The sequence below is a fragment of the Oncorhynchus keta genome, chromosome 2 (genome assembly GCF_023373465.1).
Source record: "Oncorhynchus keta strain PuntledgeMale-10-30-2019 chromosome 2, Oket_V2, whole genome shotgun sequence".
NCBI classification, from domain to species: domain Eukaryota; kingdom Metazoa; phylum Chordata; class Actinopteri; order Salmoniformes; family Salmonidae; genus Oncorhynchus; species Oncorhynchus keta.
Genome location: NC_068422.1, coordinates 48,907,726 through 48,920,784, shown reverse-complemented (window position 1 = coordinate 48,920,784; position 13,059 = coordinate 48,907,726). Strand labels below are relative to the sequence as shown.

Sequence of the window (13,059 nt, the reverse complement as noted above, 5' to 3'; positions counted from 1 at the left end):
ATTGGGCTTCATGTTACCCAATAGTGATGCAACTAATGATTTGAAAAAAAAAAGTTGCATGAAAGGCATGCAAAGCAGAGCTCTGCTTTGTTTTTTGCTCAGGCTGCGCACATCAGTCTCTCATTCACAATTTTACAAGCACTGGATAATGCCTTGGATTTCCCGGCAGCACTCCCTTTGTGGCCATAATGCTGGTGGTCTGCTTGAAACATGTAGGTTTAAAGACTTGGTCAGGGAGAGGTTGAAAATGTCAGTGAATACACTTGCCAGTTGGTCCACGCTTGCTCTTACACATCCTGGTAATCCGTCTGGCCCCGTGGCCAAGTGAACACTGACCTTTTAAAAAAAGGTCTTGCTCACATCGGGTAAGGAAAGCATAATGACACAGTCATCCAGAACAGCTGGTGCTCTCATGCATGCTTCAGTGTAGGCTCGCGTCACTGGGAGGCTCATAGCAGGGTTTCCCTTTGTAGTCCGTAATAGTTTGCAAGCCCTACCACATCCAACGAGTGTCAAAGCCGGTGTAGTAGGCTTCAAATCTTAGGCCTGTATTGACGCTTTGCTTGTTTCAGTGGTGTAAAAAGTACCCACTGTCATAATTGAGTAAAATATGCCTTAATAGAAAATGATAATTAAAAGTCACCCAGTAAAATTCTACTTGAGTAAAAGTCTAAAAGTATTTGGTTTAAAATATATTTAAGTATCAAAAGTAAAAGTATAATTCATTATAAACTCCTTATATATTAGGCAAATCAGGTGGCACAATATATATTATTATTATTTTAATTTACAGAGAGCCAGGGGCACACTCCAACATCGTTTACAAACAAAGCATGCATGTTTAGTGTTTCCACGAGATCAGAGGCAGTAAGGTGCATGCAATCACAGCTGTATAGTACAAACATTATGGTTGTGTGTTCAAAGAGAATACATACATTTTATTGCCTTTTATAGAAGCTACGTTAGAGATGTTTCTGTTTTGACATCTGACCACTTCCGTATTGAGCGAGTCACTGGTACTTCCTGCTTTAGTTTTTGCTTGAAAGCAGAATCAGGATTATAGAATTCTAGTCAGACTTGCCAAATGGAAAGGGCAAGCTTTGTATGCATCTCTGTGTGTGGAGTAAAGGTGGTCTAGAGTTTTTTTCCTCTGGTTGCACGTGACATGCTGGTAGAAATGAGGTAAAATGGATTTAAGTTTGCCTGCATTAAAGTCTCTGGCCACTAGGAGCGCTGCTTCTGGAGCGTTTTCTTGTTTGCTTATGGCCTTATACAGCTCCGAGTGCGGTCTTAGTGCCAGAATTGGTGTGTGGTGGTAAATAGACGGCTACAAATAATATAGATTAAAACTCTTGGTTGATAGTGTGGTCTACAGCTCATCATGAGGTACTCTACCACAGGCGAGCAATACTTTGAGACTTCTTTAATATTAGACATCGCGCACCAGGCGTTTTTGACAAAATAGACACACCCCCACACCTCGCCTTACCAGACGTAGATGCTGTCCTGTCGATGCACGGAAAACTCAGCCATCTCTATACTACCCATTTCGTCATTCAGCCATGACTCTGTGAAACAAAAGATATTACAGTTTTAATGTCTCGTTGGTAGGATAGTCTCAACCGTAGATCATTCAGTTTGTTTTCCAGTGATTGCATGTTGGCAGATAGAAGTGATGGTGGTGGTGATGATTCACTCACTTGCCTACGACTCCTCACAAGGCACCCCAACCTCAGTATTTTCTTCACGTGAATGACAGGGATTTGGACCTGTTCTCTGGGAAGCAGTACATCTTTCACGTCGGACTCAAAAATATTGGTCCAGTTCGAGGCAAGTAAATCGCTGTTCTGTTCTACAGAAGCTCTTTTCAGTCATAAGAGTCCATCACTTGGTTCTCTCACACAATTGCATTGCCTATAAAACATTTAAGTGTTTGATCAGATTTTTAATCAAATTTGCATTGATGTCAGAGTGATTAGAGGGACAATAGAGTGCTGAGTACAAGGCAGCTAGCAAGTTTGGTAGGTTACTAATGACCATTACAGCTTGGAGAAGCCTAATTACTGTGACTAAATGGTCACGTGGAATTTGACTGCCGTCATGACTAGTGACCACCAGTGTGGCGGTAATATGGTCATCATACCATCCCTACCAGGATGCATGTGTGTGTTGTTTGTGCTTCCTCCATTTACAGATGGGGAACAATCATCACAGGGCCCGCGGTGCTGTTTCAACACTAAACAAAAACACACATGGCCATCTTTAACTTGACTGTGTTCCGTACCAGTTTGATTCAGGTCTAGTGAGGGGACAAGGCGAAAGGGTAAAGAGAATGGAGGCCTACTAGTGGCAGCAGGTGCCTTATAAAAGGTTGAGAAGGATGATGAACATTCTGAGAAAAAGAAAAGTACAGGTACTACGTACACCATTTTACACTTGTCTTGAAGGCTCAGATTTAGGTTAGCATTTCTTACTGTAATACAACACGTGGCTGCTGAAAACTTCAAAAGGGCCAATGGGACATGTCCAGCACTGGCTCTGTGGATTGCTACTCTCTCTGAATACATAGAGCGTTCCAGTAATGTTGTCGCGGAGCATATTTTCAAAAGCTTAATAGAGATGAAGGATGAAAAAAATTCCCTCCAGCTGCTTAGATGACAATGCTTAACACCTTTAAGGCCAATCATCACCTATCCTTTCGGGTGCAATGCTTTAACCGCACTGTGTGTAGAGCACACACTAATTAGTGTACAGGACTAAACATGATACAAATAGTTGCCCTGTACTTTGATGTAGTGCTACTTTAACCTTGGCACCAAATGAATGGGTTTGTAAATGCCATATTAGAGTCTTAAGATCTAATGCTAGTTCTACACACAGACAACATTCTCTCAGTGAGAGGGATTGTACATTTAACATGCAGATGGAGAATCCAGGTTGGAGTTTTCCAAGGGAGCTTAAGCAGCAGTGGTCACCACGGTAAAGCGTCAAAACCAACATGAAGAGTTTAAACTCCCAACATCCTCTGATCTAGGGAGCATTAAGCTCAGCTCACAGAGAACGCATCACTGGTAGTGAGAGGCCTCTCAGGGATTGATTTAGTTTGGGGGCCTTGGTTCATCTTTCCATCAATCCTGACTAGTCTCCCAGTTCCTGCCGCTGAAAAACACCCCCACAGCATGATGCTGCCACCACCATGCTTCAGCGTAGGGATGGTTCCAGGTTTCCTTCAGATGTGCCGCTTGGCATTCAAGACAAAGAGCTCAATCTTGGTTTCATCAGACCAGAGAATCTTGTCCTTTAGGGGCCCTTTGGCAAACTCCAAGCGAGCTGTCATGTCTCTTTTACTCAGGAGTGGCTTCCTTCTGGCCACTCTACCATTAAAAGGCCTGATTGGTGGAGTGCTGCAGAGATGGCTGTCTTTCTGGAAGGTTCTCCCATCTACACAGAGGAACTCGGTCAGAATGACCATTGGGTTCTTGGTCACCTCCCTGACCAAGGCCCTTCTCCCTCATTTCCTGTCCCCTTTGCAGAAAAGCATTCCCAAAGAATGATGTTTCCACCTCCATGCTTCACGGTTGGAATGGTGTTCTTGGGGTTGTACTCATCTTCTTCCTCCAAACACGGCAAGTGGAGTTTAGACCAAAAACCAAAAAGCTCTATTTTTTTGTCTCATCAGACCACATGACCTTCTCCCATTCCTCCTCTGGATCATCCAGATGGTCATTGGCAAACTTCAGACGGGCCTGGACATGCGCTGGATTGTGCGGGGGGACCTTGCGTGCGCTGCAGGATTTTAATCCATGAAGGCGTAGTGTTACACTAATGGTTCTCTTTGAGACAGTGGTCCCAGCTCTCTTCAGGTCATTGACCAGGTCCTGCCGTGTAGTTCTGGGCTGATCCCTCACCTTCCTCATGATCATTGATGCCCCACGAAGTGAGATCTTGCATGGAACCCCAGACCGAGGGTGATTGACGGTCATCTTGAACTTCTTCCATTTTCTAATAATTGCACCAATAGTTGTTGCCTTCTCACCAAGCTGCTTGCCTATTGTCCTGTAGCCCATCCCAGCCTTGTGCAGGTCTACAATTTTATCCCTGATGTCCTTACACAGCTCTCTGGTCTTGGCCGTTGTGGAGAGGGGTGGAGTCTGTTTGAGTGTGTGGACAGGTGTCTTTTATACAGGTAAAAAGTGGAGAACAGGCAGGCTTCTTAAAGAAAAAACTAACAGGTCTGTGAGAGCTGGAATTCTTACTGGTTGAGAGGTGATCAAATACTTATGTCATGCAATAAAATGCAAATTAATTACTTAAAAATCATACAAATGTGATTTTCTGGATTTTTGTTTTAGATTCCGTCTCTCACAGTTGAAGTGTACCTTTGATAAAAATGACATACCTCTACATGCTTTGTAAGTAGTAAAACCTGCAAAATCGGCAGTGTATCAAATACTTGTTCTCCCCACTGTATATATAAAAATTGGCATCGGCTTTTTTTGGTCCTCCAATAATCGTATCGGTGTCGAAAAATCATAATCGGTCGACCTCTAATGTCAATGCTTCCCGGAGACGGTTTCTGATCTCAGATGATCCCGCAGGTGAAGAAGCCAAATGTTGAGGTCTTTGGCTGGCACGGTTACATGTGGTCTGTGGTTGTGAGGCACATTGGACGTACTGCAAAATTCTCTAAAAACAACATTGTCAGCTTATGGTAGTGAAAATAAACATCCAATTTTTGGCAACAACTCTGGTGGTCATTCCTGCAGTCAGCATGCCAATTGCATGCTCCCTCAAAACTTCAGACATCTGTGGCATGGTGTGACAAAACTGCACATTTTAGAGTGGCCTTTCATTGTTCCCAGCACAAGGTGCACCTGTGTAATAATCATGCTGTTTAATATGCCACACCTGTCAGGTGGATAGATTATCTTGGCAAAGGAGAAATGCTCATTAACAGAGACAAACTAATTTGTGCACAAAATTAGAGAAATAATATTTGTGTGTGTATGGAAATGTCCTGGGAACTTTTGGCCTACGGCGATTCTAGTGATAAAAGAGAATTATAAAAAGATGCGAATACTTCTATGCAAATATTGTTGATCAGTACAATAAAATAAGTCAAGTCCCAACAGGAACGAAAACAGCTTGTTTTTCATCTGTAGCTCCATGAAATCAGCCAAAACAAGCCCAATAACTCAATGCAATAACTTTATTGCAAATAGGCCTAGGCGACATCTTGATTTACCCAGTTTATCAATAGATTAGAAATGTATTATTCAAATAAATGATTATCATGTTATGTAGTTAGAAGTTATTATTTTGTTGTTGACCAAAGTCAAATTGATTGTATGATTCTATAACTGACTAATTAATACATACATAAAAAAAACTTGTAGTGATATTTGAACTCAAAAGACCTGTCTGGATCAAGTGCCATTCTGTGACTTTGGCTAATACACCTTTTTATGCCATGGTATCAATGTGGTATCGGAGTCAAAATTCTGGTATCATGACAACACTAGTTTGCCTCTCCAACAGGCACGAGGATAAACTCCATTGATTACAAAAGGTCTTCATGTGATATAGTATATGATCTATTTTTTGTATTACACTTCCATTCTATTAGCTTTAAAGTAGACCATCTGATTATTATTTTGGTTCCTATCACACCAAACTATATCACTCAAGTATGGACCGGTTCCACCAGTCTGAACCATACACCCTGTAGTAAATGATGGCCTGAGTAACAGTGCCTAGGCCCTCAAAGTCTAAACGAGGAAATTAATGTTTCAAAACCCATTATTTCTCCATAGTAGGATTCAATAGCGGGTCAGGACCAAAAGAGTGTGATCCGCCCTTGATAGCCCACCTTCTCTCTAACAAGGGTAAAACACCTGGTTTCCTGAGCAATCTTAAAATTATTAGTACATGTAACAGCTTATAAAATCAGTGCCTTTGATCCGGCTATGTGCCGGCTCCAGTAACGCAAGACTCCCTCTTACGCGCAAGTGAAGTGAGTTTCGGAAAAACTTCAAAGTACGCATCCTAGAAATAGTTCACATACAAACTAGAGGTCGACCGATTATGATTTTTCAACGCCAATGCCGATTATTGAAGGACCAGCAAAAGCCTATACCGATTAAGCGGCTGATTTATATTATATTTATAATAATGACAATTACAATACTGAATGAACACTTATTTAACTTTATATAATAATCAGATGGTCTACTTTAAAGCTAATAGAATGGAAGTGTAATACAAAAATAGATCATTTACTATATCACATGATGAAGAGAGTCATATTGGGTCATTTTAGTCTCAAATAAATAATGAAACATTCAATTTGGTTTCAATAATGCAAAAACAAAGTGTTGGAGAAGTAAGTAAAAGTGCAATATGTGCCATGTAAAAAAGCTAACGTTTAAGTTCCTTGCTCAGAACATGAGAACATATGAAAGCTGGTGGTTCCTTTTAACAGGAGTCTTCAATATTCCCAGGTAAGATGTTTTAGGTTGTAGTTATTATAGGAATTATGACTATTTCTCACAATACCATTTGTATTTCATATACCTTTGACTATTGGATGTTCTTACAGGCACTATAGCAGTGGTTCTTAACCTTGTTGGAGTTACTGAACCCCACCAGTTTCATATGCACATTCACCGAACCCTTCTTAATTGTAAAAATAAAATGTGATTTTTTATATTTTCAAAACATAGGTATATATATTTTATTGATGCACAAAATGAACCGTGCATCAATATCACTGTGTTCAAAGAACAAAATCATCAAAACATGATTTTCACAAAAACAAAATAATTAATATTTACTGCAAATCAGTGTGACTTCTGCTGTTGCCTTTCAGAGACCAGTTCAGAAATGCGCGGCTTCACCTTGGCAAGTGCCACTCATGTCATTTTCGCAACAAAGTCTGTTCCTTTTCTTCGTTTTATGTCCAGCATCCTCGAAAAGGATTGCTCGCAAAGATATGTTGTAGCAAACGGTATGAAAATCTCCAGAGCTTTCTTAGCAATAACAGGGTACGTTACCATTTGTTGACACCAAAACGTTGAAAGCGTTGTTGTTCTGAAGAGTTGCTGTTGAACCTGGCTCTGCTGAATTTCAATGATTTCATCGAGGTATTCATCATTGACATCTGTTGTCTCAACACTAAACGTGAACGGCTGTCTCACCCATGCTCGGCTGTCTCACCCATGCTGGATATGACTCTCTTATACGTCGAGAGACTTTGCAAGCTCATCTAACTGCGTGGCAATTGCTTGCTTCAGTTCCGCAGGTACAGAAATGTCTCCGATTCCAGATACTTCCTCGATCTTATTTACAGTCATCCAGCAGGGGAAAGTTTGCAAAGTTATCGTTCTCTGTTCGTTGTTTCCAATAACGGTATATTTTTTTGAAAAGCCTTCAGGTTTTCCTCCGCTTCGATGAGGTTGACTCCACCACCCTGCATCTTTTGATTGAGATGATTGAGAGCTGCGAAGATATCAGCCATGTACGCTAAAATGAGAATGAACTCAGAATTTTTGAAGCAATCTGCATGACAATGTTGGTGCTCTTGCAAAAACAGGAATAACTCCACACGCACGGCAAAAACACGATTCAGCACCTGTCCCCGGGATAACCACCGAACGTTAGAATGGTACAGAAGTACCTCGAATTCAGAGCCCATTTCTTTACACAGCTCACTGAAGATGCGGTGCCTCAGAGCACCTAGTTCTTACATAGTTCACGCATTCCACTACAATTTTTAATACTTCTGCTAGTTTTGGAGGCAAGGTTTTTGTTGCCAACGCATGCCTGTGCAGAATACAATGCGTAACAATGTGTGGTGCATCGGCTTTCACTAGCGCACAAAAACCAGACTTTCTTCCCAGCATGACTGAAGTTCTGTCCGAACAAACTGCAGAAACCATATCCCACGATAGATTGTTGTCTTTGAAGAAGTCATCCACAAGTTCACATTGGCTGCCTTAGTCGTGGTTGTAAAAGGCTTACAATACAATTTTTTTTACAAAATCTTCCTTTATCACGTCATCTTTCACATAGAGCACGAATACAGCAAGCTGGCTTAGATTGGAAACGTCTGTGGTCTTGTCGAAGGCTGAATTTTGCCGGGCTTGAAATCAGATCTTGGCTCAAGTAGTTGCAGATGTCTTTGCTCATGTCCTCTATTCTGTCGCTGATGGTGTCATTTGAAAGAGGAATTTGGGATAAATTAACTTCAGCCTCTTTTCCCAGCATGATATTCGCCATCTTCAACACAGCTGGTTTTATGAGTGTTTCACCGATGGTGTGTGGTTTGCCCTGCTTTGCGATCAGGTAAGCAACTTCGTTGCACCAAATTCCAAATTCCCTGCAGCACAGATAGGCCAAGCAATGTAGCGTGATCACCTGCAGCCAATGATGGCCAAGCGGGGCGGGGCGTGTCATCACGAATCATATGAGTCAGATGTGTGTCTTGACCTCCGCCGAACCCCTGAGACTGAGTCACCGAACCCAGGTTAAGAACCACTGCACTATAATATTGCAGGTGGAACAGTATAGCTTCCGTCCCTCTCCTCGCCCCTACCTGGGTTCGAACCAGGGACACATCGACAACAGCCACCCTCAAAGCATCATTACCATCGCTCCACAAAAGCCGCAGCCCTTGTATAGCAAGGGGAACAACTACTTCAAGGCCTCAGAGCGAGTGACGTCACCAATTGAAAACGCTATTAGCGCGCACCCCGCTAACAAGCTAGCCATTTCACATCGGTTACACCAGCCTAATCTCGGGAGTTGATAGGCTTGAAGTCAAACAGCGCAATGCTTGAAGCACAGCGAAGAGCTACTGGCAAATGCAGGAAAGTGCTGTTTGAATGAATGCTTACGAGCCTGCTGCTGCCTACCACCGCTCAGTCAGACTGCCCTATCAAATCGTAGACTTAATTATAACATAATAACACACATAAATACGAGCCTTAGGTCATTAATATGGTCAAATCCGGAAACTATTATTATAACTACTATTTATTATTTCAGTGAAATACGGAACCTTTCAGTATTTTAACTAACGGGTGGCATCCCTAAGTCTAAATATTACTGTTACATTGCACAACCTTCAATGTTATTCCATAATTACGTATAATTCTGGCAAATTAATTACGGTCTTGTTAGGAAGAAATGGTCTTCACACAGTTCACAATGAGCCAGGCGGCCCAAACTGCTGCATATACCGACTCTGCTTGCACGGAACGCAAGAGAAGTGACACAATTTTCCTAGTTAAAAGAAATTCATGTTCGCAGGCAATATTGACCAAATATGCAGGTTTAAAAATATACACTTGTGTATTGATTTTAAGAACGGCATTGATGTTTATGGTTAGGTACACATTGGTGCAACGACAGTGCTTTTTTCGCGAATGCTGTTTTCACAAATGCACTTGTTAAAGTCACCCGTTTGGCAAAGTAGACTGTGATTCGATGAGAAATTAACAGGCACCGCATCGATTATATGCAAAGCAGGACAAGCTAGATACACTAGTAATATCATCAACCATGTGTAGTCAACTAGTGATTGTTAAGATTGAATGTTTTTTATAAGATAGGTTTAATGCTAGCTAGCAACTTACTTTGGCTCCTTGCTGCACTCGTGTAACAGGTAGTCAGCCTGCCATGCAGTCTCCTCGTGGATTGCAATGTAAGCGCCCACAATCGGTGTCCAAACATTGTTTGGGGTCCAAACCGATTGTTATGAAAACTTGAAATCGGCCCTAATTAAATCGGCCATTAAAACTAATCGGTCGACCTGTAATAGAAACCTTGTATGTCTGAACTCAATCAAATAGTCTTCGCAAAAATAACAGTCGCTGTGGCAGAACGTTTATTTTGATTGACGATTTCCTGCGTTTATCAAAAGTCCCATCAGTAGCCTTATTTCAGATGTGTCCATGTGCTTATTAGGGAAATCGTTCTTGCAAAGCATGTACATGTTTTAAATTAAATGCATTCAACTGTGCTCACTGATCAAGTACAGGTGGGATAGTTACGGTGGTGCAGCTGGCAGAGGAAACCAGCATTTGAGTATAAAATGCATGGTGGATGCTTTGATAGAGGAGATGATATAGCCTACTGCAAACATATATTAATATCAGTAAATATTAGTGTATTGTTGTAGGAAATGTAAAAGGAGCTTGAGCCATTGAACATAAAACAGTAACCGAAATGTCTGTTGTTTTTCTTTTTTTAAACAACTAATTGACCGACACGGTTCAATTATTTGAATTCCATTAAATTGCAACTGCAACTCCCGTACAGACTCTGCTTCTTGACACAATGCCCACTTAACCCGGAAGCCAGTCGTGCCAATGCGTCAGAGGAAACACCATACACCATTGCACTGCACCCGGCCCGCCACAGGAGTCACTAGTGCCGGCGAAACCCTCCCCTAACCCGGACGACGCTGGGCAATTGTGCGCCGCCCCCAGTCGTGGATGGCTGCAATAGAGCCTGGACTCGAACCTAGAATCTCTAGTGGTACAGCTAGCACTGTGATGCAGTGCCTTAGACCACTGCGCCACTCGGGAGGCCTTAGGCAGCAGCTCTATAGAGATGAGATGACTTGGAATTAAATGAAATAAAACAAAACAAATATTTTATTAAAGTAATGTGAATAAATTATGATTACTCAATCAAACCTGATATCTGTGATATAATCGAGCCGAAACAATCTCAAAGCACTAATCGCTCAGCACGAGCATAGAAATAAAGGCATGTAAAAATACTATGAACAGTGCCTTGTTTTTTTAATGAAATCATACTGATGGGTGGATTTTCCCCCTGTATCTGAGCCAAACATGTGAATATTCCAGAGAGAGTCGAGAGATGGGACTCACCCTCCTTCACTCTCAGCCTCCTCCTCAGAGCTTTGGCCTCCAGCTCTGGCCACTCCCCCTGCAACTTTCCTCCTACGTGTGGGTGTAGTTCGGTTTGGTGGGCCTGCCCTTACGCGAGCCACAGCCCCCTCAGCCCGGCCGCTGCGTCCTCTCAGCTCATCCCTGACGTGATCCAGCAGCTTTGGGATGGCACTCTTTAGGGCCCGCACCTCATCCTTCAGCTCTGACACACACTGGATCAGCGCTGCGAGACGATCTAGAACCACAGCCTGACCCGGCATTTCCCTGACCACCATACTGGCTCCAGTCACCCGCTGGTCATTACTGCTGAGGTACAGCTTACTGTGCACACCATGTCCACTCGTTGGCACGGCCCTCCTACTGTTGTACAACAACACAGTGCCCAGGCTGAGGCCAGCCCCTCCAGCCAACACACCCAGGACCAGAGCCTTGTTGTCTGACAGGGCCATCCTGCCGGCCTGGAGAGAAAGGGGAGAAATGAGAAAGACACATGAATAATGAATTTGTTTTGTTGTGCAGGAACAACTTCTGATTTTAAGAATCTTTTAGGGTCCTTGAATATTCGGCACAGAGAAATTAGGTTGACATACATATCAGCAAAGGTCCAAGATCTGGGTACAGCAGAGTTGACTGAGCAAGGAGCTGAGTTAGCCAGCCCTCAGCTCTTGTAGTCTTTTACCTGTGATGTATATGCCTAACCCAATCCTCACCTCCATTATAACCTAATTACATTCTACTAGTCTGTATCCAAATTGATTTGATAGCTTCTGTCAGACGAGCAGGTATAATCTCTGTGCCTCTAAAATAATACCATTTAGGGTATTTGTCTAAGCTCTTAACTTTTTCTACTAACACTGGGGTGAGACCTACGGATAAATTGCCCTAAAGCCAATTAAAGTCACTGTTAAATCAACAGACAGGTCATTGTTCAGGGCAGTATTGTAATTGGACTGGTCAGCTAGCTGTCAAAATGTGGAGTGCCTCACTTGAAAGGTCAAGCAAGCTAGTTTGGGATATAAAAATGTAGCTACTGTAACTAGTAAGACACGACACTTCTGCAACCCAGCAACCATACAGTGACAGCAAAGATGAGTTTGAGAAAGTGACCTTCTTAGCTAGCTAGTAGCTAGCTGTCAATCTACAGCTGGCAACGACCTCCTGGGGAGAAATAAGTCACTCTCCTGTAATGTTCTCGCATTCACCTCAATTTTAGACTAGCTAGCTATGTTTGCGCAAAGGGTTAACGTTAACAGGATTAGCTCGCTAGCTAATAGTCAAGCTAGTTTATCTAGTCAATTCGCGAGCCAGAATAATGTTAAAGAAAACGGCATGCCATGGCATGGACACAGTCACCTAGCTTGCCAACTAACGTTAGTGCCAGACATGAGTGTTAACTATGTGGTGTCTGCTGGCTATAAGCACACAGATAAAATAGCTAACTAAACGTAAAAATCGGTTACTTTCATTAACCTATTAAATAATATAAATCAAACAATTCTATATATCTTTATCTCCAAAAAGTTTGAAATTGTGTCTGTCAGTGACCTTACTGTGGAGAAGCGATCAGTCTTTCTTCTATATCTCCGGTTTGAGAAGTTCTTCTTCTTCTTGTGGGTTTTATGGCAGACTACACCCAAAAAGGTGTATTGCCGCCACCAACTGGACGGTTTGAAACCCCTCCCCAAAATACAATTAAATAATAAATCCATAAGTAATAGTGAAACTTAATCCACCCTAATATAATTGTACATTGCCAAAACAAACAAAACTCCCACTTTTTCCTTCTTTCAATTCAACATGTGTCCCTTCTCAGGCTCTAAGACCTGAGAAGGTGGTACGGCTTGCGCCAATATTCCATGTAAATTCCATGAATATTATGAAAATTCCAGAATATTATGTCATGGCTTTAGAAGCTTCTGATAGGCTAATTAAAATAATTTGAGTCAATTGGAGGTGTACCTGTGGATGTATTTCAAGGCCTACCTTCAAACTCAGTGCCTCTTTGCTTGACATCATGGGAAAATCTAAATAAATCAGCCAAGACCTCAGAAAATCAATTGTAGACCTCCACAAGTCTGGTTCATCCTTGAGAGCAATTTCCAAGCGCCTTAAGGTACCATGTTCATCTGTACAAACAATA

General features: G+C 42.1%; 1 protein-coding gene across 4 annotated transcripts in view; it reads right to left on the bottom strand.

Annotated features, from left to right (window-relative positions):
• Positions 1–12,777, bottom strand: part of LOC118401746 (regulator of microtubule dynamics protein 2-like) — a 55,898-nt gene extending 43,121 nt beyond the window's left edge. For 2 of the 4 annotated variants that reach the window (XM_035799328.1, XM_035799336.1), the window contains exons 1-2: positions 12,470–12,777; positions 10,899–11,377 (exon numbers count right to left, since the gene is read on the bottom strand). In XM_035799328.1, the coding sequence (XP_035655221.1) occupies positions 10,899–11,377; positions 12,470–12,628 (638 nt within the window). In that variant the 5' untranslated portion in view covers positions 12,629–12,777. Of the gene's footprint in view, positions 1–10,898; positions 11,378–11,509; positions 12,284–12,464 lie in introns of those variants that run through there. The other 2 variants (XM_035799343.2, XM_035799352.2) reach the window with 2 other exon arrangements.
• Between the last annotated feature and the right edge of the window lie 282 nt (positions 12,778–13,059).